Source organism: Saccostrea echinata, unplaced genomic scaffold (assembly GCF_033153115.1).
Source record: "Saccostrea echinata isolate AGI-Se365-2 ecotype Australia unplaced genomic scaffold, CSIRO_AGI_Sech_v1 ptg000025l, whole genome shotgun sequence".
NCBI lineage: Eukaryota > Metazoa > Mollusca > Bivalvia > Ostreida > Ostreidae > Saccostrea > Saccostrea echinata.
Window position 1 is genome coordinate 23,970,750 of NW_026889774.1, and position 27,515 is coordinate 23,998,264.

At 34.0% G+C, this 27,515-nt stretch overlaps 3 protein-coding genes across 5 annotated transcripts; 1 reads left to right on the forward strand and 2 right to left on the reverse strand.

The window, feature by feature from the left end:
* Positions 1-18,952, reverse strand: LOC133192228 (exonuclease mut-7 homolog). 3 transcript variants are annotated; one of them, XM_061328211.1, is made up of 20 exons: positions 18,820-18,952; positions 18,515-18,571; positions 15,586-16,150; positions 14,008-14,122; positions 12,645-12,698; positions 12,344-12,483; positions 11,425-11,522; positions 7,247-7,320; positions 6,567-6,763; positions 6,221-6,392; positions 6,055-6,116; positions 5,683-5,819; positions 5,371-5,480; positions 3,327-3,441; positions 3,035-3,142; positions 2,706-2,884; positions 1,762-1,920; positions 956-1,009; positions 680-811; positions 1-522 (listed from the first exon to the last, which is right to left on the reverse strand). In XM_061328211.1, exons 1-20 carry the CDS (start codon positions 18,950-18,952, stop codon positions 187-189), a joined length of 2,997 nt encoding a protein of 998 aa, XP_061184195.1. In that variant the 3' UTR covers positions 1-186. The 3 variants fall into 3 exon arrangements, with proteins under 3 accessions (XP_061184195.1, XP_061184196.1, XP_061184197.1); XM_061328213.1 differs by having other exon boundaries at positions 392-525; XM_061328212.1 differs by lacking the exon at positions 18,515-18,571.
* LOC133192232 (dolichol phosphate-mannose biosynthesis regulatory protein-like) lies at positions 18,953-23,651 on the forward strand. Its single transcript, XM_061328216.1, has 4 exons — positions 18,953-19,044; positions 19,539-19,630; positions 20,131-20,233; positions 23,372-23,651. Exons 2-4 carry the CDS (start codon positions 19,550-19,552, stop codon positions 23,431-23,433), a joined length of 246 nt encoding a protein of 81 aa, XP_061184200.1. The 5' UTR covers positions 18,953-19,044; positions 19,539-19,549; the 3' UTR covers positions 23,434-23,651.
* On the reverse strand, positions 23,431-27,515 carry LOC133192229 (uncharacterized methyltransferase YdaC-like). The gene is made up of 4 exons (XM_061328214.1): positions 27,453-27,515; positions 24,894-24,971; positions 24,661-24,799; positions 23,431-24,211 (listed from the first exon to the last, which is right to left on the reverse strand). Exons 1-4 carry the CDS (start codon positions 27,453-27,455, stop codon positions 23,787-23,789), a joined length of 645 nt encoding a protein of 214 aa, XP_061184198.1. The 5' UTR covers positions 27,456-27,515; the 3' UTR covers positions 23,431-23,786.

Here is a 27,515-nt window from a genome sequence, read left to right on the forward strand (position 1 = left end):
CAACATCATGTGTTTATTTTAATCTGTTATACAGAACAATTGAATAAGTACATGGATATAACAGTGTGTCCATTTAATGACAAGCAGTATTTTTTCACTGAACCAATTGATTTAAGAGCATATGTAGTAAAAAAAATATATCATGCCTTTTGAAATTTAATCATGAATATTATCCATGTAGTTTGCTCATGACTGAAGGTTCATAACATGAGCAAACTGTTCACAAGCTGTACTCATGTGTGGACCTTCCCAGAATATCTTCCCACAGTTTACACAAATATAAAAGAAATCCACTTTGTCAAATATTTTCTGAGGAACAGTGTCAATCATAATATCTATGCCTGTCTTCACAAATGAAACACTTGAACAGTCAATGCCATGTGTAGTCGACATATATTTCTGCCATCTATCCTGAGATGGAGTTCTGTCCCTTGGTTTTCCCTCCTTATATTTTGTTGATATTTCTGACATTTTCCTAACATCTCTACATGGAATCTTAAGGAAGAAGTCACTGTTACAAACCTACTGGTCAAAATAAATCAAAACACAATAAGAAAAGAAATCAGTATTGCATATTACACACATGTATTACATAATGTGCTTTATTTTTAAATTTAATGGCTCTCATTTCATCCTATATCTGAAATTAGACACCATTAGAAATCATTTTGAAACTCACTTTACATCGACTGAATATGTCCTCTTTTGTGACCCTGACTTTAAAATGCTTCAGAACATCCACAATTTGCTCCTTTGCTGGCAGAGTATTTATGACATGAAAACACCTTTCTGATCCTACTTGAGAGCAAATCTGCAGAGATAAGGCAGAGAATGAAAAAAAAACAACAACGCTTTTTTAAAAACATTTTTGCATATTGATTTCTTTTAAATGTCACACAATTCATGAGTAATAGACTTGAATGCACACAGATATCCAAGATAATGATAAACTTACTGTTTGATAAGGCATCCCTGATGACAGTATAATTCTGTTTTCTTTGGTAGCAACCTGGAGACAAGAATACAATTTGATAAATCTGTTGGAAGAAAGTGTACACTCTCCTAACAAACAAACAGAATGTAAAGTTTTATTGATACTGAAGTTTTAATTTCAGCACTAAGGTTTTATGGCATTAATTTAATACATGTATACTTTTTCAATCTGGAAGAATAACTAAACACAATATTTTCAAATTAAGTTCTGGTTGGACTGAAAAGATACATCTCAGCACTCTACTCCATTAGTGGTTTACCTGTCTCTGTTTACTATATGAACTATCTAGGTGACCAGTTCCTAAAAAGCTCTGTGGACTTTTTAAGTGACAAAAAATATTTGTTGACGGTCTGTTCAGTCTCTATTATCATATTATTAACTACCTGAGTGACCAGTTCCATACTGTGAACGACAGTCCCTATTAGCATTCTGAACTACAGTGCATCTGGGTGTCAGTCCTTATTTGAATTATTGAAACCTTTGTGATGGTCCCTCCCTCTCTATAAATCTGGGTGACAGTCCCTTTTTGAAGTATTGACTACTTGTGTAACAGTCTTTATATTAACTATGTAAGCTATCTTCATGACAGCCTCTATTAACTCTGTTAAATATATGGGTGACCACTCCCTACTGAATGATCAATCTAGCATAAGAACTTTCTGGATGACCAGTCTCTAAAAAACTATCAACATCTGTAACATCTCCAAACTACATCTGGGTGAGCATAGCATGGGTGATCATTCTCTGTTACAGTTTAAATGACTAACCTCAATTGCTTTATTATGATCCTCATCATAGTTTAGTATGTAGACGTCTACCCCACATCCCCTTAGTTGTCGCCCAAGGCCTTGTAACATGGAGTCCACAACCACCCTCAGCTGACCAGGCTCCATCTCTGTCCCCAGGTAAGAGGCGTTCTGTGGTACCTGTCATCATGAAAACGTACAAACAGGATGTACAAAATGTTATATATAATCAGTGAACAAAACATTTAGGAAATGAGACACTGACTATGCACCATAAAGTAATAGATAAACATTACAATGCAAAAGAGCAAGGTTCACTTGTGGCCTTTTTTGGCCCTGTGAATTTCTGAAAAAAACTGTTCAGTTTCAATTGAAAATACACTAAATTTAATTGGACCCTTGGTGACTGCATATCTATTAAAAATGATGGGGTTTTCTTGCTAGTCCATGTATTATGACATCTTGAATTGCATCATTATCTTAAAATCCTGAAAATTTCTACAAAAATGGCCAAAAATTTTAGCTAAATTTTGCATAGTATCAACCTCTGATCCAAAATGTTCAATTATACTGTTTCATCAGATTATAATCCATGTTTTATTTTTTGGATCGAGGAGTGGGTACATACATGTATTTTAATTTTTTGCTGAAGGTATACTCAAATACACCCCATTTTCTTCAAAAATCAAGAACACTGCAATTTCACAAAGCCTGTTTTTCAATACCTGGACTCTCAAAGGAAACTTTTTTTTATAGGGAATGAAAGCACTAAGTCTCTACTTTATATTGATGTTTGAAATGGGACACTGGGACTTAGTCAGTTAATTGGTACATGCGGGGCCACTTTATGGATAAAGTGAACTTAGCTCTTTATTTTTAATAATTGTGAGTCACTAAAACTTTTCCATTTTAATGTTGAAATTAGCTTTACTTTTCTATGAAAATATATTTTTTCTTTTCTTTACCTGTGCCTTTGCTGGTTTTGGAGGCTGTTGACCCTTGGCTTTGGCTCTCAGTCTGTCTAGTTTGCTTTCCTTGCTCCACTTAACAGTGACTGCTGGTTCTAAATCAATGTTCATGTTCTCCCTTTTGGCAGTTTGAACCATGCAGTCATAGACTTCCAGCAGGACAAAAGCATCAAGTGCTATTGCAAGAAGTAAAGAAATTTAAATTACAGAGCAACTGTGAAGTTATTGTTAGCATTCAGTATATCCAAAATCATTTGATAATGTAGGATATCAAAAATGCAAAGACTCAATTTTCTAATACAAAATTCCATAATCTATTTTTTTACCTGCATATTGGACCTGTGTGGGACGTAGGGGTCGTTTCTCCCAGTTTGACATCTGTTCCCCTTTATTTAGTGGCTTGCCTAGACACTGACGAACTAACTCACTCAGACCTGAAAAAAAAATGTGTCATAACAACAGTGTATAAAAACTTAATTTCATACAGTATATCTGTGGGTCTACATAATTCAAGCATGCCTTTAATACATGTACATTCATGTATTACTTTTTTCCTATATATGCATGACACTGTCAATTACAGTAAAATGTACCCTTATGGTTTAGCAATCCACCTACCCCTCTCCTCGACTTTCTGGAATTTGATGTTGATTCCGCTGTCTTTATCCTCCAAACCCTCATCATCAGAATCTCCCTTTTCATCTGACATCAAGTTAATGGCTTTGTCTATCACCTACAATCAATAAAAAAGTGAGCATTCAAAACCTAGTTCAATATACAAGGTAATGGGTTCATTAGAGACATGTTTGTAGAAAATTCCACCAAATAGCCTCTATTTTTGACTACATGTAGATTGTTCAAGGAACATGTCTTACATGTGTCACCTGGAGGTACTCCATTATGATTTTAATATCTGATATTATATCATTTATATGGTATATGTAATGCTTTGAAAGAAGAAGGTACAATTTCAATTTAATTCTAGCCCTGTACATATCTATAATAAAACTTATGTATAATATGAAATTGTTGTAAAAAATTAAAACTCATGCTTTGGGAATTGAGATTGTTGTTTTTTTCATAATGACCTCCTAAATTCTAATTGTGACATTATGATCTTGTGGATTTTCCTGTATTTTCTTAAAAAGTAACTTCTCACAGACAGACAGACAGACACAGACCTGGCAAAGTGATCCCTATGAGTCTGTCGTACTACACAGGTGACAAAAAAAAGTTTAAAAATTCTAGTAAGATTTTTTTAAAAAAAATATGCTTCTTACTGTAAAGGATGTATTCACTATTACAAAAGAATTGACCTATTGGAGAGAACAATTTCCTGGAAAAAAGTGACATTTAAAAATCAACCTTTATTTGTTGTTTTCTACTGTATATATGCCTAAATTTTTCAAATTTGTATTTTACAACTAAAATTTATTATTTTTAACTTTACAATAAACCTCCAAAGTTGGGCAAAACACCATTTTGTCCATTAAAGCATTGATTTTTGCATGAATTTTGGCCTAGAAGTCCTTCAGGGCAGGCCTGCCCCTAAATAAGATTATGATATTTTGATAGGTTGGGATGTAAGGAATAATTTAAGATAGGATTTTTTTTAGGGGCACCCCTGCCCTAGGGTCGAAATTCACAGAAAACCTACAAAAATTTAGGAAATGTGATTTTGACCATCTGCTTCAAATTTATACCAGTCAATATTATAGTCAGAATAGCTCAGTTGATACATGCGTTGACTATTATATCGTGGATATTATCTTTTTAAAGTCGGGGGTTCGAATACACCTGATGCCACACTTTTATAGTTTTAAATTTTTGCATTTTCAAAGACTATTTTTAATTTTTTATAGGCTTGTTTATTTTCCTTCAATTATCTATCCTTTATGCATTCCCATTCTTGATATCAAAAACACTAGAGAGAGAGAGAGATCAAATCGTAACAATCCAATGTACAGTTGTCAGTCAGGCGGAACACTTTCTCCGAGGACAAGAATAACTCACTCAGTGTTACTCGATACAGGTATTCTCGGCAGCATTGAGCTGCGATGAATTTCAATTGTATATATTCCTTAGAATTTAATCACATTGCTTTTATTCCGTCTGTGCTACTAGTGCTTGTCTGGGTTACATGTAGTATGTTATGTATTGCTTGAATTATTTGAGCTTAATATATTTATAATAACATACATGTACTTTTGTTTTCCGTCAATGTTCTAAGATCTTAAGTTTTGAAACAGTAATTGGGCCACATATGTCAGTAACTGTACTCCCTTGGATTTCATTTAGGCCTATATAATTTGCACACATTAATGGCATGTTTTTATTATATCCACGGAATAGTGTTGTAAAATAAATAGCCTATACATAAAGAATAGAATTCCAGAGACAGTAGACATTACCATTATGTACAATGAGAAGTAAAGAAAAATTTCAATTATTACATTTGGAGATAACAAACTCAGAATATCAATGAAAGTGTTCCTCCTACCCCTACTTACTGAAATAAAGATTTATGAAAAACAAATTGTTACATGTATTCAGCCTCAAGTCTTTAACCGGAACGGAAATCGACAAGCTTTTCGTAGAGAAAAAGACCAAGCCCGGCCCTATAGGTCAGATCCCTATTTATATAGAAGTGAACCTTTGATACCTTTATAGCTAACTTTTCTAAATCCACTGTTCTTTTCATCTTGGTAAGGGGTTCTTTCAAGAAAGGATATGATTTCACCATCATTTTCAGATCAGCATCAAATCCATACCCTGAAATGATAGAAAAATTACTTCATCACTATACAATTCATCTTACAAATCCAATATCAGCATTACATTAAACCATGAATATTAAAATTTAAAGTTGAAATAATTTTAAAATTAATACATTTTTCATGAGCATTTTACTATATATATATAACTATGAATGTCCTTTCCTTAATGAAAATTTGAGATGGAAGTAAACACTGACCAAGTTTTAAAACATCCTCATTGCAAAACACCGCTGTGGCAAGTAAACCCCAGTCACTGCCCGATAAGACGGAATTGAGAGCTATCATATCCAGAAGAAAAATCTGATCCATAGTTGCAAACTGCATAAGGGCTATTCTGCAAAGAGATTGTAATGCAATGTACAGGTATGTTACATGTAAAAGACATAACACTATATGTAAAGTAAATTGTACATGTAATTGACAACAAAAAAAACACTTTTATTATGATTTTATTTCTTCAGAACCTTTCCATTTAGCAAAAAAAAAAAAAAGTTGTCATTTAAATCTTTCGAAAATGTAACTTATGTACATGTATCCCTCAAAACTGGTAAAGCATTTTCCTGACAAACCTTTGAATGGAATTTCCAAAAGATGGTTTCCACTCTGAATCAACTCCAACTATAAGGCCTGGCTGTAAATAAAATATTGTTTATACAGAATTTACGTAACATATGAAAAACTGCAACATCATCTTATTAAAAAATGAGGTCAATTTCTGATCTTAGAGATGAATACCTTGGACAGAAGGGAGATAAACTCCTGGTATTTTTCCTTGGTGTCCACAAACTGTATCTTGGAGGAGTCTAGTTTGAGTTTATAGTAATAAGCCTCCATGTCATCCACTGGCATCAGTTCATCCTCCCAGCTCTCCTCTGAAGGCCCAGCAGCAGTCTCTGAGCTAAGACCCCTGAATTATCATAAGGAGTAGTTCATTGTTAGTTTTCTTTACATAATTAGTATCATGTTTATTTCATTAAAACACTGATTCAATTTAAATGAAAAATGGAGTATATAATCTAGAGAGATTCAAAATAAATATTCTTGAAAGAGAAATTTTTCAAAAAGATGAAAATCATCTTACTCAGCCAACCGTTTTCTCTCCTCTATCACTGGAATGGATAATTTGTCATTAGGAAGGTCGTAAAAGTTGGCCCACTTTGCAGCAGCCTTGACCTCATTATAACAAAGCAGCTGTTCCACTAGCTCCAGCTGTAAGGTCTCATTGTCCCCCACTGCATTCTGCACCATGTCCTCCCAGCTTCCAGCAGCCATGCCATTCTAATTCAATGTAGAATAAGAAACTCTAGTACACAGTTTCTTCTCTTTCAGCATCTGGCTGGCAAACTATTTTCTAATTTTGGTAAACAGTATTTTCAAATACATGTAATATATAAAACTGATCAAAATGAATCTGAAATGCAAATAAAAGAGATATCACACCTAAAACTGATATACATGTACATATATAAAACTAATACATGTACAGTCTGTACGTTCTTCAGTGTATTCAAAATTTAGAGCAAATTTAGGTAATAGATTGTTTGGTGCAATCATGAACTTTGGGCTATACAAGGTTCCATATTTTGGAGGTGCACATACATGTAATTTAGCAAACTTACGATTGTATAAAAAACCATGAATCACTGCTATAATAAGTTCAGTATAGTACATACAGTACATGTAATATAACTTTTGCTTGAAACACTCTTTTTCTTATTGAAGCAGTTTCACAGATTCAATATGACTTCAGAAACATCTTACCTCTATGTATCTCTTGTACAGGAGAAATTTTAATGCTCCCAGACCTCTGGCTGTGACTATGTTGGGTATCAGATCTGGAAAAATTGTAGGAAACCCAAGTCTTTATACATTCATACATGTAAAACTTTAAATTTTATTGCAATTTTTCGCATATCCTACACTGTATCCTGACACCTTGTACACGTCCATTTGTAAACAAGGAAACAGAGGTAGACTTCCATTTAATTTAGTTAATAAACCCATTGAATTTATAGGTCTTCATATTTATAAAATCACCATTATTCAGGGATCGACATTAACAGTTGTCCGATTGCCCGGGACAAGTAAATTCTCAGTTCGGGCAAGTAAAATTGTCAACATACTTGTCCGATCGGGCAAGTGAATTTTTCTCATACAAATGTACATATTTATTTAGTTTACATTAATTTATAAATAAAACAATAAATTGAACGCTTGATTTACGCCACGCACCTGACTGACAATGTTTTGCATTCGAAATTCCTTGGAAGTGTTTCTGGATTTTACCGTTCATTTAAAAATCGAGTTTGTTGTTTTCTTTAGTAGGAAATAACATTCTACATCTAACAAAATTTTGTGAACTTCTTATTAGGAAATTAGGTTATTCACGCACAGAATATAAGTACAGTGTAACAGGTTGTATCCTGATCAAGGTAAGATGCATGTTTTGTAGCAACTATCTCCCTTAAGCGTTGCTTCACAGTTATTGCTGTAAATCATAAATCACAAAATGATCCTACCACAAATAATTTTCAAAAATATTTTTTTTTGAAAAGGAAACGGAGGGTTATTGCTGCATGGCAGTGTGTGTGTTAACAGGTTAAATTTACAAGTACAGCAGTCTACATTTATGTACAAATGCGGGATCGAAATTTTTTTAGGTACTTGGTAGCTCAACTTGCCAAATTGACAGTAATGTATTTCGTCACATTTTTTCTTTTCATAACGTTTGCAGTAATTAATAATTTTTGTCTTAAGTTCCATCCTAATTTTGGGCAACCAACTTTTGCATTCAGACAAGTCAAAGTTTGAGATCACTTGCCCAAAGGGCAAGTGTATCTGAAAGTTAATGTCTATCCCTGTTATTTTTTCTTCATGATTTTAAAGAGACATAATATTGTGACTGTGTTCTGCTGCACAAGATAGTGAAAGCAAAAAAAAAAAAGAATAAAACTTTTAAAGTACAGTATAGGTTAAACAATTGATAAAATGGATCTTCCATTGTTTATGATCAGATATGGTGGTTTTATGCAACTTGTTGTGAATTTTCTAAAATACACAACTCACTGAATAAAAATCGCACTCAATCAAAAACAATTGGATATCCTGTATACTGTAAAAGCAGAAATATTCGTTGGGGATTAAATTTCGTTTATTTCATTGTTAACAGTTATCAACGAAATTAAATCCCTCACGAAATATTTTATATGTCTATAAAGGGAATAGGGTTACTTTCGAAATAACGAAATTTAATGCCCACAAAACCTTTTTAGAGGAGAAATCAACGAACTTTTATCCCCACAAAAATATGTGCTTCTACAATATAAAGGATCTCCCAGGGATTGTGCTCAGGTATGACTTTTATCCAACAAGTTGTGTCTTTTCTTTCCCTAAACCTTGAAAAGGGGATAGAAAACACAAGAATTGGATTTAAATCATACAAGAGGCCCAAGGACCTTGAATCGCTCTTCTGATAAACTGTACAACCTATCACTTCTATTTGAAGCCTCTAAGTATCCTTTATATTTAGATAAACCCTTGAAATTCAAGTTCACATTCTGAGAACCCAAGATGATTCTAAGCCAATTAGTACCTGAGAGTTGGTCATGGTGACCTGCTTATCACTTGTCATTCTCTGAGGACCCATTAACTAAGTTTAATGATTCTAAGCCAATTAATACCTAAAATGTTTTTTTTTTAAATTATAGCCATAAAATTTTATAAGTAGGTCAAAGTGACCTACTTTTCAGTTGTTGTACTCCAAGGACCCAAGATGCATCAACTGACAAAGTTTGATGATTCTAAGCCAATTAGTACTTGAAATATTTAATTAAAGCCATAAATTTTCAAAAGTAGGTCACAGTGACCTACTTTTCAGTTGTTGTACTCTGAAGACCCAAGATACATCAACTGACAAAGTTTGATGATTCTAAGCCAATTAGTACCCAAAATATTTGATTGAAGTCATAAATTTTCAAAAGTAGGTCATGGTGACCTACTTTTCAGTCAACCTACTCCGAGGACCCAAGATGCATCAACTGACAAATTTTGATGATTCTAAGCCAAATAGTACCCGAAAAATATTTAATTAAAGCCATAAATTTTCAAAAGTAGGTCACTGTGACCTACTTTCAGTTGTCATACTCAGAGGACCCAAGATGCATCAAATGACAAAGTTTGATGATTCTAAGCCAATAAGTACCTGAAAATATTTAATTAAAGCCATAAATTTTCAAAAGTAGGTCACGGTGACCTACTTTTCAGTCAACCTACTCCGAGGACCCAAGATGCATCAACTGACAAATTTTGATGATTCTAAGCCAAATAGTACCCGAAAAATATTTAATTAAAGCCATAAATTTTCAAAAGTAGGTCACTGTGACCTACTTTCAGTTGTCATACTCAGAGGACCCAAGATGCATCAAATGACAAAGTTTGATGATTCTAAGCCAATAAGTACCTGAAATATTTAATTAAAGCCATAAATTTTCAAAAGTAGGTCACGGTGACCTACTTTTCAGTCGACCTTCTCCAAACACCCAAGATGCATCAACTGACAAAGTTTGATGATTCTAAGTCAATTAGTACCTGAAATATTTAATTATATTCATATAAATTGAAAAGTAGGTCATGGTGACCTACTTTTCAGTTGATGTTTTTTGAGGACCCAAGATGCATCAACTTACAAAGTTTTATGATCATAGGCCTCAAAATGTCCAAATTATGCCTCTAAAATGCTTTGAAATCGAATGCCTGCAAAGTTCAAAAAGTAGGTCACTGTGACCTACTTTTTAATAAATACATTTTATGGCCACAAGATGCATCATCTTACAAGTTTTAATGATTCTAAACCTTTTGGTATTGCAATTAATGGCCTTAATTGTTTTGATAAAGATTAGCCATAAAATTCAAAAAGTAGGTCAAAGTGACCTATTTTTTAGTTGACGTACTTCAAGGACCCAAGATACATCAACTGACAAAGTTTGATGATCATAGGCCTTAAATTGTTCAAAATATGCCTCTAAATCATTTTGAAAAAGAATGGCCCCAAAATTTAAAAAGTAGGTCACCGTGACCTACTTTTGAGTCAACATAATATGAGGTCCTTAGATGCATCAACTGACAAGATTTGATGATCCTAGTCCTTATAGTAAGCAAAATATCAACATTATAATAAAATGTAATTTTTGGTCAACTTTGAAGTGACCTTGAGACCACACCCTTTGCCCCAGGGTAAATCCCCGTGCAAATTTTAATCTACAACATATCCTCATCCTTTTGTGTAAGTTTGGTGATAATCTGCCCAGTGGTTCTTGAGAAGAAGATTTTTTAGCAACCAGTACTTTTGTTTCTATTTTCCTAATTATCTCCCCTTGTTAAAGGGTCACAACCCTAGTTATAGTATAAAAGGGAGCCCTTGGTCCAAGGATACCCTGTGACAAATTTGACAATAATTGGCCAAGGGGTTCTTGAGTTATGGCCCATATTCTAAAAAGTTTATGCACACCGCACAAATGGCCATAGCATTAGCTCTTTGAGCCTTTGGCTCAGAAGAGCTAATAAAATCACAAACCATTGAAAATTCTTTTTTATCACATGTTTTACACATATCTATCACATGTTTTACACATATCTATCACATGTTTTACATTGCTTTTTTATATGAATTAAATTTGTTTGACTTCACCACTTTCATGCAACTGTCACAACCATGGACATGAAAATGATATCATATGACTCATATCCACTGTATAAAGGAGTAAACATTTGAAAAACTTGTATACGGTAATCAATTATAGTAAGATTACAGTTAATTTTTGTTTTTGATGTTTTTAATACCATTAGGGATCTCATATAGCTTGGCCAGTCTTGTAGCTAGTTTATATATATTTCATTATAGTAAGATTACAGTTGATTTTTGTTTTGGATGTTTGTAATACCATTAGGGATCTCGTATAGCTTGGCCAGTCTTGTAGCTAGTTTGCTAATTGACTTTTTCTGCAGATGACTCATCTTGACATCAGGGACCTGCATAGAACTGGAAAAGAAAAAAAATAATGTAATAGACAACTGAATAATCTTTTGTCATTGTTCACTTAGATCTGTGTTGTAAGTATAACATTTAAGTATAATTTATAGTATAAAAGTATCTAGTGTAACTTGTGCATAAATTACGCAAAACATTATCAAGAAATGTTTAACAGTTTATTTTTTTAAATATATAACATTAACATGGAGTGTGAAATTGTGAGAGAGGATTGTTGCGAACTTGAAACATTCTGAGATCTCAATCTGCAACAACTTACTTTCTGAGATTGCAAAATTCCTATGACAAACCTGTTATTGCTAGAACATGGGACATACCTGAGATTCTGAGATATGAGACATAAACTGTACCTGAGGTTCTGAGAACATAAGACATACATGTACCAGATATTGTCAGAATATGAGACATTCAGATTGTGAGAACATGGGACATGCCCAAGATTGTGAAAATAGAATAGGAGACATGCCTGAGACATAAATGAGATTATGAGAACATGGGACTTGTCTGAGATTGTGATACCTTGAGACATACCTGAGATTGTGAGAACATGAGACGTACTTGAGATTATGAGAACATGAGACAAGCCTGAGATTGTGAGAACATGTGACATACATGAGATTATGAGAACATGAGATATACCTGAGATTGTAAGGACATTAGACAAACATGAATTTGTGAAAACATGAGACATACATGAGATTGTCAGAACATGAGACATGTCGGAGATTGTGAGAACATGAGACATACATGAGATTGTGAAAACATGAGACATACATGAGATTGTGAAAACATGAGACATTCTTCATAAGTACCTGACAAGATTGTTAATATTGTAGCTTTTATCACACATGTGATCTAGGAACTGAACAACCAGTGTCTGCTGTCCTGGATTTCCTCTGAGGTAGGTCTCTAGAAGGTTTAACTTGTTCTGCAGAATCAGGGGCACTGCTATCTGGAACAAGATTATAATGAATTAGTGAAAAAACTTTTTAAGCAATACCCAAATAAATTAAGCAAATATTTCCTGAGAGTATTACAACTGAAACATTTTTGTGCAAATGTGTTTATCAGCAAATATTAAAAATAAATACCATATGAATGTATAATACTTACCTCCTCAATTCTGAAGTGGTCTTGTAGACCCAAATGCCCTGCCAGCAAAGCACACTTGAAAAACAAAAAACATAGGTAATCAAAGATTACGAAGCTCACCTCGACGAATGTTATCTATAAGTAAGGCAAAATTTCACATCATATTTTTTTTCTAGTTAGGGTACCTCCCAAGATCAATATCCATGCAAGTTTGGTTTAAGTAGGACTTATAGTTACTTGGAAATAGACCTGCTCAAAAAACTTTTAACCTGTTTACTAATCAAGAAAATTTTGGTCAGCTCCAACATTCAAAGCAAGTCTGGAAGTTTCATCCTTATATGCACCATCTATGCAAGTTTAATCATAACAGGCCATAATTTTATATAGCTAATCAAAAAAAAAAATTACCCTGGTCACTCATCTAGAAAATGTAAGTCAGATTCAGAATCCAAAGAAAGTCTGGAAGTGTTCATCCCTAGATACATCATCCATGCTAATTTAGTTAAAATATTGCTAAAATTCACTCATGTGGAAAATCTAGGTCTGATCCAGCATCTGAAGCAGGTTGGTTAGTGTACATCCCTAGAGGCATCATCCATGAAGGTTTGGTCCAGGTAGGGCTTATAGTCACTTGGGAATGAGACTGCTCCAAAATCTAAATCTGGTCTCACATGTGGAAAATCTAAATCAGATCCAGCATCCGAATCAAGTGTGGTAATGTCCATTCCTAGATGCATCATCCATGCAAGTTTGGTCCAGGTAGGGCTTACAGTTACTTGGGAATGGACCTGCTCCAAAAACTTTAACCTAGTCACTCATCTGAAAAATCTAGGTCAGATCCAGCATCCCAATCAAGTGTGGCAGTGTCCATCCCTAAACGCATCATTCATGCAAGTTTGGCCCAGATAGGGCTTATAGTTACTTGGGAATGGACCTGCTCCAAAAACTTTAACATGGTCACTCATCTGGAAAATCTAGGTCAGATCCAGCATCCAAAGCAGGCGTGGTAGTGTCCATCCCTAGATGCATCATCCATGCAAGTTTTGGTCCAGGTAGGGCTTATAGTTACTTGGGAATGGACCTGCTCCAAAAACTTTAACTTGGTCACTCATCTGGAAAATCTAGGTCAGATCCAGCATCTGAAGCAGGCGTGGTAGTGTCCATCCCTAGATGCATCATCCACGCAAGTTTGGTCCAGATAGGGCTTATAGTTACTTGGGAATGGGACTTGCTCCTAAAACTTTAACCGGGACGCCGACACTATAGCATAAGCTCATCTCGACTTCGTTGAGGTGAGCTAAAAATGCATTAGTCCCTTGGAATTTTAGAAACTATGGAGAAAAAAAAAGACAATCAATAAAACAGTAGCTCTAGCATCAAGAACCTCATTATACTTCTTCCTCTCTAAGAATTTCTTTATTTCTGGCAACATGTAACCATTTCCTTGGTGCTTCAGCTCAAATGTTTTAAATACCAGTTGAAACATTACTGTGTGGTACCTGTAAAAAAATTATTAGCTCTTAATAAATGAATAAATGAAGTTTTACTTTATCAAGTGTCACATAGTACATGTACATGCATCTGATTCTATTACTTTTTGAGTAAAATTATTGCACAGTTCAATATGTACTGCAAACATTTCTTAAAGGATGATGTGACATACGGCCCCCCGTAAATTGACAAAAAATTAAATATCTAAATTTTACTCTAATTTTTGCATGCACTTAATCACAGATATGTATATCCTCATAAAATACTACTTTTACCGAAAATAGAAACATAATTTGGAAGATATATGTCTTTATTTTGAGTAGGGGTACCATGTTTACATCCAATTCCCATTGAATTTTGGCCCAGCCCCACTCTTTGAAGCCCTTAAAATATACAAGCGCAAGTAGGTACATTTTTCTCCTTTGGCTGGTCACTGTCTTTTATTGAAATCTACCTATATGTGAAAGGAGAAAAATGTACCTAACTGCGCTCACATGTTGTTTTTAAAAAATTGTAAAATCTAGCTGGCCTTTCCCATTATGAACAGATCGACGAAACTATATTTTCTGACGTAAGAATAAATTCATATGCTAATCGAGGCACTGGCGATACTTTCTAACTGACCAATCAGCTAAATGAGTTGCATAACTAGTGAGTACCACAAAAATACTAAGGACATTTTATGCTTGGAAAAAAGATTGTTTTTTTTTTTTACCTGCTTTCCGATAAACATTTTTTTTGCATTTGAGTCACAGATTAGACACGGATTTACAATTTCCCAGCTCACATTTACAAACAATTGATTTATAAATATGCATAGTTAAAAGTTTTGTAAAGCGTTCGGTGGGCAATTCGCTAGGTCTACACGTATTCCCGAGAATCAGTGAATAGAAGTTTCATGTGCATTTCTTGACCCTAAACGGTAAACACTGCGGTTCCATGCGTATTATCATGTATAAATAGCCTTTGCTGATCATTAAAAGTTTGAAATGTAGTAAAGATACTGTGTAAATTGACCTAAACCACGTGCCTGTGATAAAATGTAAACATGTAGTAAACCAGCATGTTTTGTCGTTCTGTCATCGGATTGGACAATTGTTCTTGGTAAGCGACTATGTGCGAAATAATAACAATAGCCATATAAGGTAGATTCCTCAAACATGCATATCCCTCTATTGTACTAGGACCCGCCTATTCTCTTTTCATAAAAGAACCAGGACGAATTTTGCTGTCATAGGGAAAAAAAAAATCACAGATAATGCAGTAATCCTTATAATTAAAATTTGTCGGAACTATGAAACTATTCGAAAGGTGTCGTATTTATTCACTCATGTATGAAAACTATCAAAATCGTTGTAGATTAAATATAATTCGTCGTAGAAAAAGAGGCCCCAGATAGCAGTTATGTCACATCATCCTTATTGCATAGTTCAATACTGCAAATGTTTCTTAACTTCCTGTAGACACTAACCTTGTTGCAACACTCACAGCATCCAGTTTTAACTCTGGTGTTAAAACCTGTCCTTTATTCCTGATGTTGCAATGAGGAGATGACAACCAACCATCAAATTCCTTACAAATTGCATACGAAAAAGTCGCAGTTTTGTGAACATGAAGATCATGCGAGTCATTCAACAGGAAAACAACAAATGCATAGGGGTTATCACTTTTCATCAAGTAGTCTCTGAACTGTTTTAACACTGGTGACTTGTCTTTCCTTTCTTGCCACATTTCCTGAAGGTGATCTGAGCAAGCTTTCATTTGCTGCCTCTTCGTCTCATCACCATTCTTCAAGGCAGACATAGCCCATCCCACTTTCACTTTGGGATTAGCTTTCTTGAATGCTTCTGCATCGAAGTTGGCACCATCTGCACACATGGTTTTTGACTTCTTTGAGTTTAAGTCTTTGTTGTTTACTCCCAGATTACCTCTTTGACCATTTTCATCAGTGTTGTTTGACTTGTCCGAGAAGCATGCAGGAACTGTACGGAAACATCGTCTTTGTTGCGAAAATGTGCCCGAGTGATTGCTTTCACCTAAATAAAAAAAAAAATTTTAAGAAATTTGAAAAAGTTCAAATTCACTTTGAATAGATTTTTTTTCAGAGGCAAATCAATAATAAAGCAAGTATGATGAACATATTATCTCCATCAGGGCACATGTTTTTTTTTTTTAAGTATGTCTTAATAAGCAGATATGTGAGCACACAATGTGCTAGGCACTTTCACTTGTTGGTGCTATTAAGCAAATACTTCAGAATGTTTCATCTCATCTATCTACAGGTATACTATTCAAATACATGTAATTATGTATAACACAGATATTTTTACAGATTTTCAAATAGTCCAATTGGAATATTATCATATATATCAATTTTTGGTGATTACAACCATATTAAATCCATTTAAGTGAGTAATGATCAAAACAAAAGGGACATGACACTAAAAATTAAAAAATAAGTTTTGCTCCAAACAGTTTTTAGGAGTTTTTCAGTGTAATTTCACACAGTGTCTTGAGATAATCTGAGCTAAATTGGGTGTATAGTACTGTCTCGTATCTTGTTTTCCACCATATTGTATTTTTGATTTATTTTTCTAAATCTGCTTCCTACGCAGATACCATGTGCTACATCATCATTTTTGACTGAAAAATGTAGAAAACATAGGTTGTGAAAATAATAACAAAAATAAATCAAATCAGATGTTTGTTTTCCTGATTATATCAGAAATATCATTTAATTTCTATAAAATAATTGATTCTGATTGGATAAAAAATTCTTTTGATAACTGCATCAATAGAATTTGGAGTTCGCTTGCACTTAGCAGCCGGAACTACTTTGTACATGTATATTTCCCGCTTCCAGAAGTTCATGAAGGAACAATTAAATACTTTTTCTCTAATAGATATTTTCCTGAATTTTGAAACTTGTCCGTTGCGTTCCTGACTTATTTTTTTTTAATTATCCCCCTTTGCTAAACAAATCAGATCGTCTGCATGACAACAATACAGTAATGGGAAAGAAGGAAAGAAATCAGCATACCTATGTTAAATGTTTGACTTTGAGATAACTGGTATGAACAATAGAACTGTGAAGAAATGTTTCATGCTACCAAAGCGGGGAAATGCCGTTAGGAACCGAATGATTGAGAAAAACGACACTGCATGAATGAGGACAGAATTCTTTCAATGTTAAACAGTAGGCAACAGACTCTTTCAGATTTTACAGCATGGACAGGTTGTGATCTACATATTTATATGTTCGGTTTGAAATTCAGATGAAGAGATGCGCAAATGAAATCCAAAATTTCTGTGACCTATAGAAAGAGTTGTTAAGATATCAGAGTAGCATCCCTTTAAATTTACGAACCTAGATAGGTTACTGGGGGAAATATACCCATTGGGATGTAGCAAAAAAATGATAACAGGTAAGTTTTTTGTGTTAAAGAACTGTTAATCATTGTTAGAAAAGGTTGGTAGTGACACGACAATATTTGAGAACGTTTTTTCTTCGTTAGGCCTATAGTGATAGCCATTTTGAATTTCAGCAACATTGTTCTGATATATTCCTACGCACTGTTTTTGATGCGTAAATTTAATAGTAAACTGAAGGAAAGTTTCATTTTATTATTTTAAAATCATAATTAAATGATAAGAAATGAAAGTATTATTTTTTTCTTTGACCGACGTATCAAAGAAAAAATTTGGACAGAAAACGTTTTCATCAATGCGATACGCGCATTGATGACGTTTTCCATCCAAATTTTTTCTTTGATACGTCGGTCAAAGAAAAAAATATTACATTCATTTCTTAATATCAATAGTCAATATCAGAAATTTTCATTTTCTCATTTTACTTTTTGATTAATTAAAGCCATAGTTAGTGAATTACAGAGGCTCTTGGATAAATAATATTCTTTTAAAAAGAAATTTAGACCTCTGTCACCAAGACGCATAAATATTACAGTGAAAGGGGCGAATCACAATTTTTTTCTTCCATACATTTGGACTTTTTCTTCCAAAAATTTAGTGAAAAATTAAAATTTCATTGAAAATTTTCAAAGGGCGCAGCCACAGAGGAGACAGTATAGCCAATGAATAAAATTGTCTGTAACCAAGATCCTCTTAATTAAACACTCTGCGTAAGAAGACTCTTACACAGAGTGTAAACGACGCAGAAAAAAATCCTATTTTAATCAGATCGATAATTTAATAGGTCAAAAATACAATAGGCTTGGAGTAACGGTGAAAATAGGGGAGAATTTCTCCCCTAGCTATTATACTATATCCCTGATTTGCAGATTGTCTAAAACCCTGTTAAATCAGGGACCTATATACTAACTATAGTATATATGTCCCTGGTTAAATCAGTTATTACATATGAACTTCTTTAAAAATCATACCTTTCTTTCCAGTACCAATTATCTTTATGAATTTCTGACCATCTTCCACAGAAATTACTGAAATATTAAAAGCTAGTATAACGTTATATGAAAAACAAATCACAATCCTTACAAATGATTTTCCCTTTCCTTTTCAACACAGAAAAAAATAAGACAAATGAATAAGACACCTGTCTTCGAAATAATTAATCTTGACAAAGTATCTCTTTTATGGGATAAAGGGCAATGTACTCTGTTTACAAACGCTCTTCTGTGTAAGAAGATAACAAATTTTAAAAACAAGTGAAAAAAAAATTGCACCGTACCTTTCACCAATGAATCTACAACATCAAGCTCGGTACCACAAACTTGCACCGATTTGCTGGCAGTTTTAGTGATGCACAACCTAGATATACATTTTCTCATCAATGTGGATATTAAAATAACCAAAACAATCATTACATGTGCATAGTCGGATTTATCCTGAAGACGTTGCACGCTTTTAAATATTCCGGATTGTAAAAGGAAAAACCCAACTCGGTATTTTCAAGGTATGGAGGACCGTTCGTGTCACAGTCCATAATGAACTAATTTTATTGAATATTTAATCAAGCCAGGGGTCCTGAGTCAACAAGTTGCCGTTGAACGGCAACGTGTTGACTCAGGATCCAAGGCTTGCGAGGATGTACAATATGCTTAATTCTCAAAGCTGTCAATCTTGAAAGATTTCAGATAATTTTTTGCGCGATTTTTTTTTATTGGAACTCTGGATTATTCGAAATAACAGACAGGTTGATGAGGTTATTTTTTAAAGGAGGCCTTTCGTCATTTTGACAAAATACAAAAACATAATATCTAGAAAAATCGTATTTCTCGTCGATTAAGCGAATTTGAGACCAACATCTAAAAAAAAAAATCCTTCTTAGTCTAAGAGGAGTGTGTATCGGAGAGCAATTAATTTCTTCTGATATTTAAGATATTTAATTGGGGGGGGGGGATTTGCACCTACCTGCACTTGTTTCTTTTAGTTTTATCTCTCTTTCAGTACGAGATGCAATGGACAGATTGCTTGGTTTGTCCCTGATATCAGGTTCTGTGACGTTTGGAGTTTACTACACAATGTGGGTTATCATTCTGGTAAGTCATTTCATTCATAAGATTTTTTTTTTTTTTTAGTTTTTAAATAAAGGCCTGAGGTACTCTTATACGTTCTACCGTTCCATGTATTCTATTTGACAGCAATATCAAATTCTCTAGAACAGATCACAGGAGCTTGGGGACGGGACGTACCCCTCCCCCCCCCCCCTCCTCCCCGTGATCCGTACCCCATGGGTTCTTTGACTTTTTTTTTTAAATCAAATATTTTTCTATAACACATTCACAAAGTAAATACAACTGAAAATTCTAAAATATAAGCTAAAACTAGCCTTTTATAAAAATTCATACTCTCTGATACTGAAAAGACGTTCTCTTTTAGTATCAGAGAGTATGAATTTGTTTAATTTTAACAGAAAAAGACTAATACATATGGAGAATTGTTAAAATGATTAATATTATAGACATGGAGAATCACACATCCATGGATACAATTCCTTTCTCTATGTAAATATAGGGTATATATTCTTACTTCTTTTCAGCCGTTTGTAGAAAAGGAAAGCTTACTGCAGAATTTTTTCCCGCCAAAAGTATTTGCAGTGGCCATCCCTCTCTTGATTGGAGTTATCGGTCTGATTGTGATAGGTATTTTTTTTTTTAAATAAGACGGACAAGAAAAGTATATTGATAAGTTTTAAGATGGTATATCCAGAAAATATAGGTATGTCTTTTAATTTCTTTCTTTCATTGTGTAGAAACGGACTAGGGTGAATTTAAGTGCGTTACCCTAGTCCAAGATGGCGATAGGCAAGAACGCTTCACATTTTCTTGTACAAATATTGGTGCTTTCTAGCGAAAATCTTTACTTTATTATGCACCAATCTGTCGGGCATCTTCAGTTTTATATGCTCGCTTGGAGATTGTATTCAACTTTAGCGTAATTAAATAGAAAATGCACGTCAAAGTTTTGCTGCAGATTAGGGTGAAGTTTCTGGACTATTTATTTACGATTAGGGTAAAGTTTTTTCGAGACTAGAGTAAAGTTATTCTGCAGTCTGATTGTGCACGATTTTGATATTTTAACTACTTTATACAATTTATATAGTTGGAAAAGGCTTTCTCGAAAAAGTTCAAGAACTGTTGCTTCCACAAAGAGGTTATATCGATTGCAATTTTTTTTAATAACCAGATTTTTCTTTCAGATTATTACTCTTATTATGAACGTTATATTTTCCGTTTCAGGTACATATATTATTTTATTGTTAAATAAATATACATGTATAAATGATGTAATTAATTTATCTGATGTAACTTTAAGTATTGTTTCCTGTATATATATAAATCTACTTTGCATCTGTAATCCCTTCTTTGAGCGAAATCATAGAAAATGAGTCACTATATCTAATTTGCATTTGTTGGTATTCGACAGTAACGGAGTTAAATCCGCATTGCGGGTAATTGAAATAAACTTTTATCAAATGTAATGCGAAATTAACAAACAGTAATCATGCTCAAAGTCCAATTAAACAATACAAACTGTGAGCAGAGCAAACAAGGACCTCTGAAAACATCAGAGGTGAGATCAGGTGTCGTGGGGGAGTTGGCATCATCTTTCGATCGGTCACCTCTGCCACGTATCCTTTGTTTTCATCAGATAAAGGGAAAATGTGTTCACAATTCAGTTAGAAAATAATGAACTAACAATTTATATGAAAGACATCAGTCAACTTTCGAGCTAACAACATAATGTATTTGCTAACAAGATCATTGCATTGACCATAGAATTTGCGAAATGTTGGCCTTTAAGGAAATTGTTCATACCCTTATCATCAACTTATTCGTCAGCAGCGCAGTCGTTTTAGAAATTGTTCATACGAATCTTCGAATCCACTGGCGACATAAACCCTAATTGCAGGTGAATATGATATATTGCTACACAAATAAGGGAAGTTGATGATAGAAGGTTTGGAGTCATCACGTTTATCATCTTTTAAGCTTAGGTGTTAGTTTACCATCAATGTCTTTCTTAAAACATCCAAATATGTAATGTATCAGAATCTTTGGAATCTTTTATTGAGTTTAATGGGACATATCGAATCAATGTTTGAATGAAAATGAATATTGTTAATGACAAAGCATCATCAATATATCTAACTGTTAAATTGAATGTCACCGCTAGAGACTTCTTTTTAACACTTGATCGCAAACATGGAAACAAGTGTCGGATTTTGTTTTAAAGTATAATAATGTAAATTGTAAGGATATCGAAAAATGATCAATCTCATAAATCCCTAAACAAAACGAAACATAGAAATATATTGACAATGTGCACTGCTGACGACATAGCTCTATCAATATCGATTTACAAAATGATTTTGACAAATACGATGTAAGATAGTAGTCGACCTAAACACCTCCATTACAAAAGAGCGCACTTTTTGTTCGGAAAGAATTTCTATGCGTTGTTAAGGAGATTAAACTTAATTAAGTGGTCTGATTTTCTAAGAATAATTTGTTGAATGCTTGAATACTAATTTTTTCATAGTAAAGAATATTTTAAGTACTTAAGTACAATTTTTATGAAAAAAAAAACTCACACAAGTTTTCTGAATCGAAGCCCAGGTTAATCTGCATTTATCTTACTCTTTGACAAATGCTTTGCCAAAGTTTTCTCATTAGGTAGAACAAAGTTTATTTTGTCCGTTTTTCTCAATCTAGGGTTAAGCTTATAAGTGCTAGTATAATAACATTTTCTGTATAATATGCAAATCTAAATACAAAAAAGTAATCGAGGTCGAGAGAGTATACACATAAGTTAATGACACAGTGATATCAACCACCTCGTTTAAATTTGACATTTAGCAAATTCTATGGTTGATACAATGACCTTGTTTGCAAATACAGTCTATCGTTAATTCGAATGTTGATTGACGTCTTTCATACGAATTTTTCCCAATTTACCTGATCATGACAAAGAGTACACGGTAGGTTTTACAGATCGACAGAGTATGCTCACTCCTGCATGGCACCTTATCCCACCTCTGTTTACACTTTTCAGAGGTCCATATATGCTCTGCTCATAGTTTGTATTGTTTAAATTGGATTTTGAGTATGATTTCTGTTCGTTATTTTCACATTTCATTGATGGTACTTTAATTGATTTGTAGATATTTGAAAAGTTTTTAGCCGTTATCTAAATCAAAACTGTTTTCAAAACTCAATTTTTATAAACAGAAACTGATTTGAACAAAATTAGGCCATTGTGCTCTTTCAGAAATTGCCAGCGCACAGAGAATTTTTCAAATACATAGTGTTTGTTGCAATGAATTATGAATTTACTGGCAGAGTGCGTTCTGATTCTGCTGAAATAGCACTTTTTAAACCCTGAAACAAGCAAAATGACATTTTACATATGCTTTACCCTAGTCACTCAAAGAGGTCACAAAATCTTTACCCTAGTCGTAAATTTGCGTTACCCTAATCTTGTTCAAATTTTCTACCCGTAATTTGGATTTAATCAGAGCAGATCATGCAAAATTTTTGCAATAGGTACGTACTTCTGTTTAAAATACTTAGATTGAAACCACCCATTTTATAATATAAGCCTGTATAATGCATAAACTAAGTGCAAAATAATCGAAGCGTATTTGCCTGTCGCCATCTTGGACTAGGGTAACGCACTTTACCCTAGTCCGTTTCTACACAGTGTTCTTTGAAATCAAATTATGTTTTACACCACCAATATATACCTTATGATTTATTGCTTTCCAAATTTATTTTTAGGATTATTCGCCAGTGTAACGATGTTACAGAAATCACGTGCAAGAAAACGCAAAACTTCATGACTGTTTAAGTTTCATTTTCCCACTTGGCCAACATGACAATACCCGACCAACTGAGCTTAGTTGTCAAACACATGCAGAAGGAGGGACTTTTTTCCCATGCCTAATAAAGATACATGGTATTCATAAAGATCTCATATATAGATCTCATACTAAATAAACAGTGAAAGGCTTTATATAACAAACTTTGTATTAAAAATAAAGTGTCAAAGTAAGACTTAGTCAGTCTTGTTAATCACTACACAAATACACTGTATGAAGAAAACTCATATAAACATTCAATTTAGCGTCTCCTGAATATAATATGAAGAAAAAGTCTCATGTCATGGACACACAGCTTCCAGTATGCAAATTAATCATTTTTTGGCAAAAATTGCACTAAATGGATGTCCCCTTGCACTCTTCAGTTTCTTGAATTCTATATCATGAAATCCAGCTTTCTTTAAAGAGTCCATATATTTAAATGGGTCTGTGTTTCCGTATTTCAAGACTCCCACTTGTTCTGCCACTTTTAGACCCTGTTCGTTCATTACAGCTATCACGTTTGCATTTTGTTTCATTACTCTGTATAATTCTCGAGCACATGCAACCTGGTCATCCCAAAAATAGTAACAATTACAATGAAACACGTGATCAAACATGTCGGATTTGAAAGGAAGTTTTGCTACATCTGCCAATATAAGTTCAACTTTCCCTGCTTTTATCTCGGTCTGGAGTGAATGACTCGCCTTTTTTAACATTGCTTGAGAAATCTCAACACCGTAGACCTTGCCCTTGCCATCTGTAAAGAAAAAAAACCCCACAATATGTAGATAGACAAAAAAAGTGCATTAATGTGGAGGAACAAACAAGCATATTGCTAGTTCTTATTGACTTGATAGGGTGGATTTATATTTTAATACCGAGTCAAATATATTAAGAAAGAGGGAATACCGGTATATGTAAAGAAATGATAGTCCAGCGTGTTATTTGCCGTTTGTTACCTTTCTGTTTCATTCTAATAACTTTTTCAAATCTGTGTTTCCTTTGTATACATTTTCTATTCTGAAACAGGTCAATAAATAAGTTCTACCTATCCAGAATTGTCAGAAATTGACTTCCAGTTTCAGAATACAGTCAATTATTATGCGCCACAAAATGCCCTGTAAATGGCTCTCTCTCTCTCTCTCTCTCGCGTAATTTGACATTTATAATAATAATCTTATTCCAATCTATGATTTAATAAATAACCTTTTATTTTCATGTGCGCCTCTTTGAGTCCTATTCCCGGACCAAATCCCACCTCAAGAACAATATCATCTTTAGAGATTTTACACACGTCGACAGCGTTTTTCTCCAAGTATCTATTTTTGTCTTCAAAAACGTATTTCTGAAAATAAATTATTTTTTTCTTGAAACTTCATTATAATTATTTAAAGATGAGAAGTATAAAACTGATCTGAACAAGTACTTAAAAGTCTTACGCTGACGAACCAGCCAACTGGTCCACTTTTGGGGTGCCTGAGATTTTTCGCTATTGCGTCTTTTATTATTCCCATCACCTAAAATTTCAGAAATGATAGAAGAGCATGTTGTTGAAAATATTGAAGTTGATTTAGAAAATGTAACGCACATTATTAGGACACATTTGTTGTTATATATTATTACCAAGAGAATTTTACCAATTCCTAGTAAGATTATAAGTGCATGAGTTAAGGGAGATAATGAGATTAAATACTTGTAGTCTGCACGCAGATATAGATGCCTCATGCCCAAATGCAATCTGCTTGCAACTGAATGTTATTTATTCATTTTACGTCTCGATATATTGCAGAAGTTTCCAAGGGCAGCACCAATGCCTTTTTTTTAAATTTAGAATTACATGTACAAATTTCCTTTTGAAATTAGTAATTATCAAGTTTTTATCAAAAATCATTTATTTCTTGTTACAAATACCAAATTTGTGATTATAAATTGCTAAACTGCCCGCGTGTTGCAGTGGTTAGAGCGTTTGCTCTAGAGTCGCGGTGTAAGGAGTTGATCCTTACGTCGCGGGTTCGAATCCCACTGGAGGACGTGAGGACCGGTCCTTCGCATGAGACCGTATGAATCGAGTTCCCGTGTCGCAGTAGGTGCTGGCAGGAAAAAGACCCCTCACTGTTCAATGGCCCTAGGCGGAGAGTATAGGTCTAAATTTGCAGTCCACCGCCGGCAAGTGGTGGCGTCTCCATATTGGTGGAAAATTCTCGATAGGGACGTTAAACAAAAAACAAACAAAATCAAAGTGCTATTTTATAATTAAAAATTACTAATTTATAATTACAAATTGCTCATTGGTAAATGTATATAAAGAAAAAAATACTGTTGCCACCCTTAAAAGCATCCGGTAACATACGAATAAAAAAAAAGCGCACTCGAATGTAAACCTATAAATCCATTTTTTCTCTTCAAAACAGAGGTGTTAAAACTAACACGATTCACTTTGTTCATTAGAGGACTTGACAAAATTTAGCTCTTATATACAAGCCGCAAGGTACATGTAATTCGAAAAGTATTAGGTTATTATACACTTAAAGTATATGACTGAGGGAGTTATAGCAAGATTCCAGTTTCCCGAGCAGGACTATTTCCCGAGGCGAAGCCGAGGGAATTTGAAATAGTCGGGGGAAAATGGAGTCTTGCTAACTCCCTCAAAGTTAGCTGCAGAACTGTAGCGTTATGCAAACGCTGCAGCTAACTTTTTAACTATTTTATTATACCGATACAAAAGTAAAATCTAAAGGGATACCGAAAACCGGAGATTTGCTTTTGAAACAGCCAGGGATTAGCTACTTGACTAACGCACGGCAAAACGGGGATTAGTCCCCGTTCACATAATTATTCACATAGAACGATTTAATTTTATACAGAGAAAAATCAGTAGAGGTATAATAATTATGAATAATCGGAAAATAGTCCTGGCCTCGGGAAACCGGAATCCTCCTAAATCCTTGACCTTCAATGATATATTTTAACTTGGGTACCTGTAAACTGCAAAAAGAAATCGAAAACCTAACGAATTTGGTTTGGTTTCGTTTCATTAGGTTTCGTTTCCTTTCGATTTCGTTTCGCAGTTAACAGGCACGTATTCTACTTCAACTGTATAAGTAGTCCGAAATATCTGACGTTTTCCTGGCTTTTTTACGATTTTCCTATTTTACTGCCAGGAAAACGTCAGAACCGGCACCATTACGAAAACTGGAAATTTCGCCGTTTCCAACCGGAGCTGATTTGCTATACTTGTGAACTGAATTAAATACCGAACTTACAATTTATCAATAGTACAATGCTTCTAATACTCACCAATATCGATGAAAAGAAAAGATCACTCTACATTTCGATACAGGTCTTGCAAGATTTTAAAATGCACGAATAAAAAATAAAACTCGAAGGTCTGATAAAATGTTTTCACCGGACTGTATATTTTATAAACAAACCATAAAAACGATGTTGATGAGCACTAAAGGCATTGTTCTATTGATAAGTTGTGAATCCAGCATTTAATTCGGTTCGCAAGTATCGAAAATCAACCCGAGAATGCCGCCTCCAGTTGGAGGCGGCGAATTTCCAGTTTTTGTAATGGCGCCGGTTCTGACGTTTTCCTGGCACGTAAAATATCAAAATCGTGAAAAAAGCATGGAAAACGTCAGATATTTCGGACTACTGTATAAGTTGCGCGCATGGGCTCTTGTATATATTTCAGTATCAACAATTTTAAAATAATTATCAATAATCTATCATGTATATTTATTGAAATCACCTAGGACTTGACGTAAAAAGTTAGTAGATTGCATGAAATTCGATAGTTGTATTTTTTAAAAAATACATGTAGATCTATCCCCTCTCTTTAGATAATTTGGAGATATATTAAGAGGGGATAGTTCAACTTCACATTCACTGACAAAACTATGGTATTGCTTAAGTTATATAAAAACTATTATACTAAAAGTCAATATAGACTGATGTTTTTATAGAAACTGGATTTAACATAGACTGTACTTTACCATGTTAAATGGGAGGATGCCTTTGGCTTTCCGGTACCCGTAGTATTTCGTCACTATGATGTT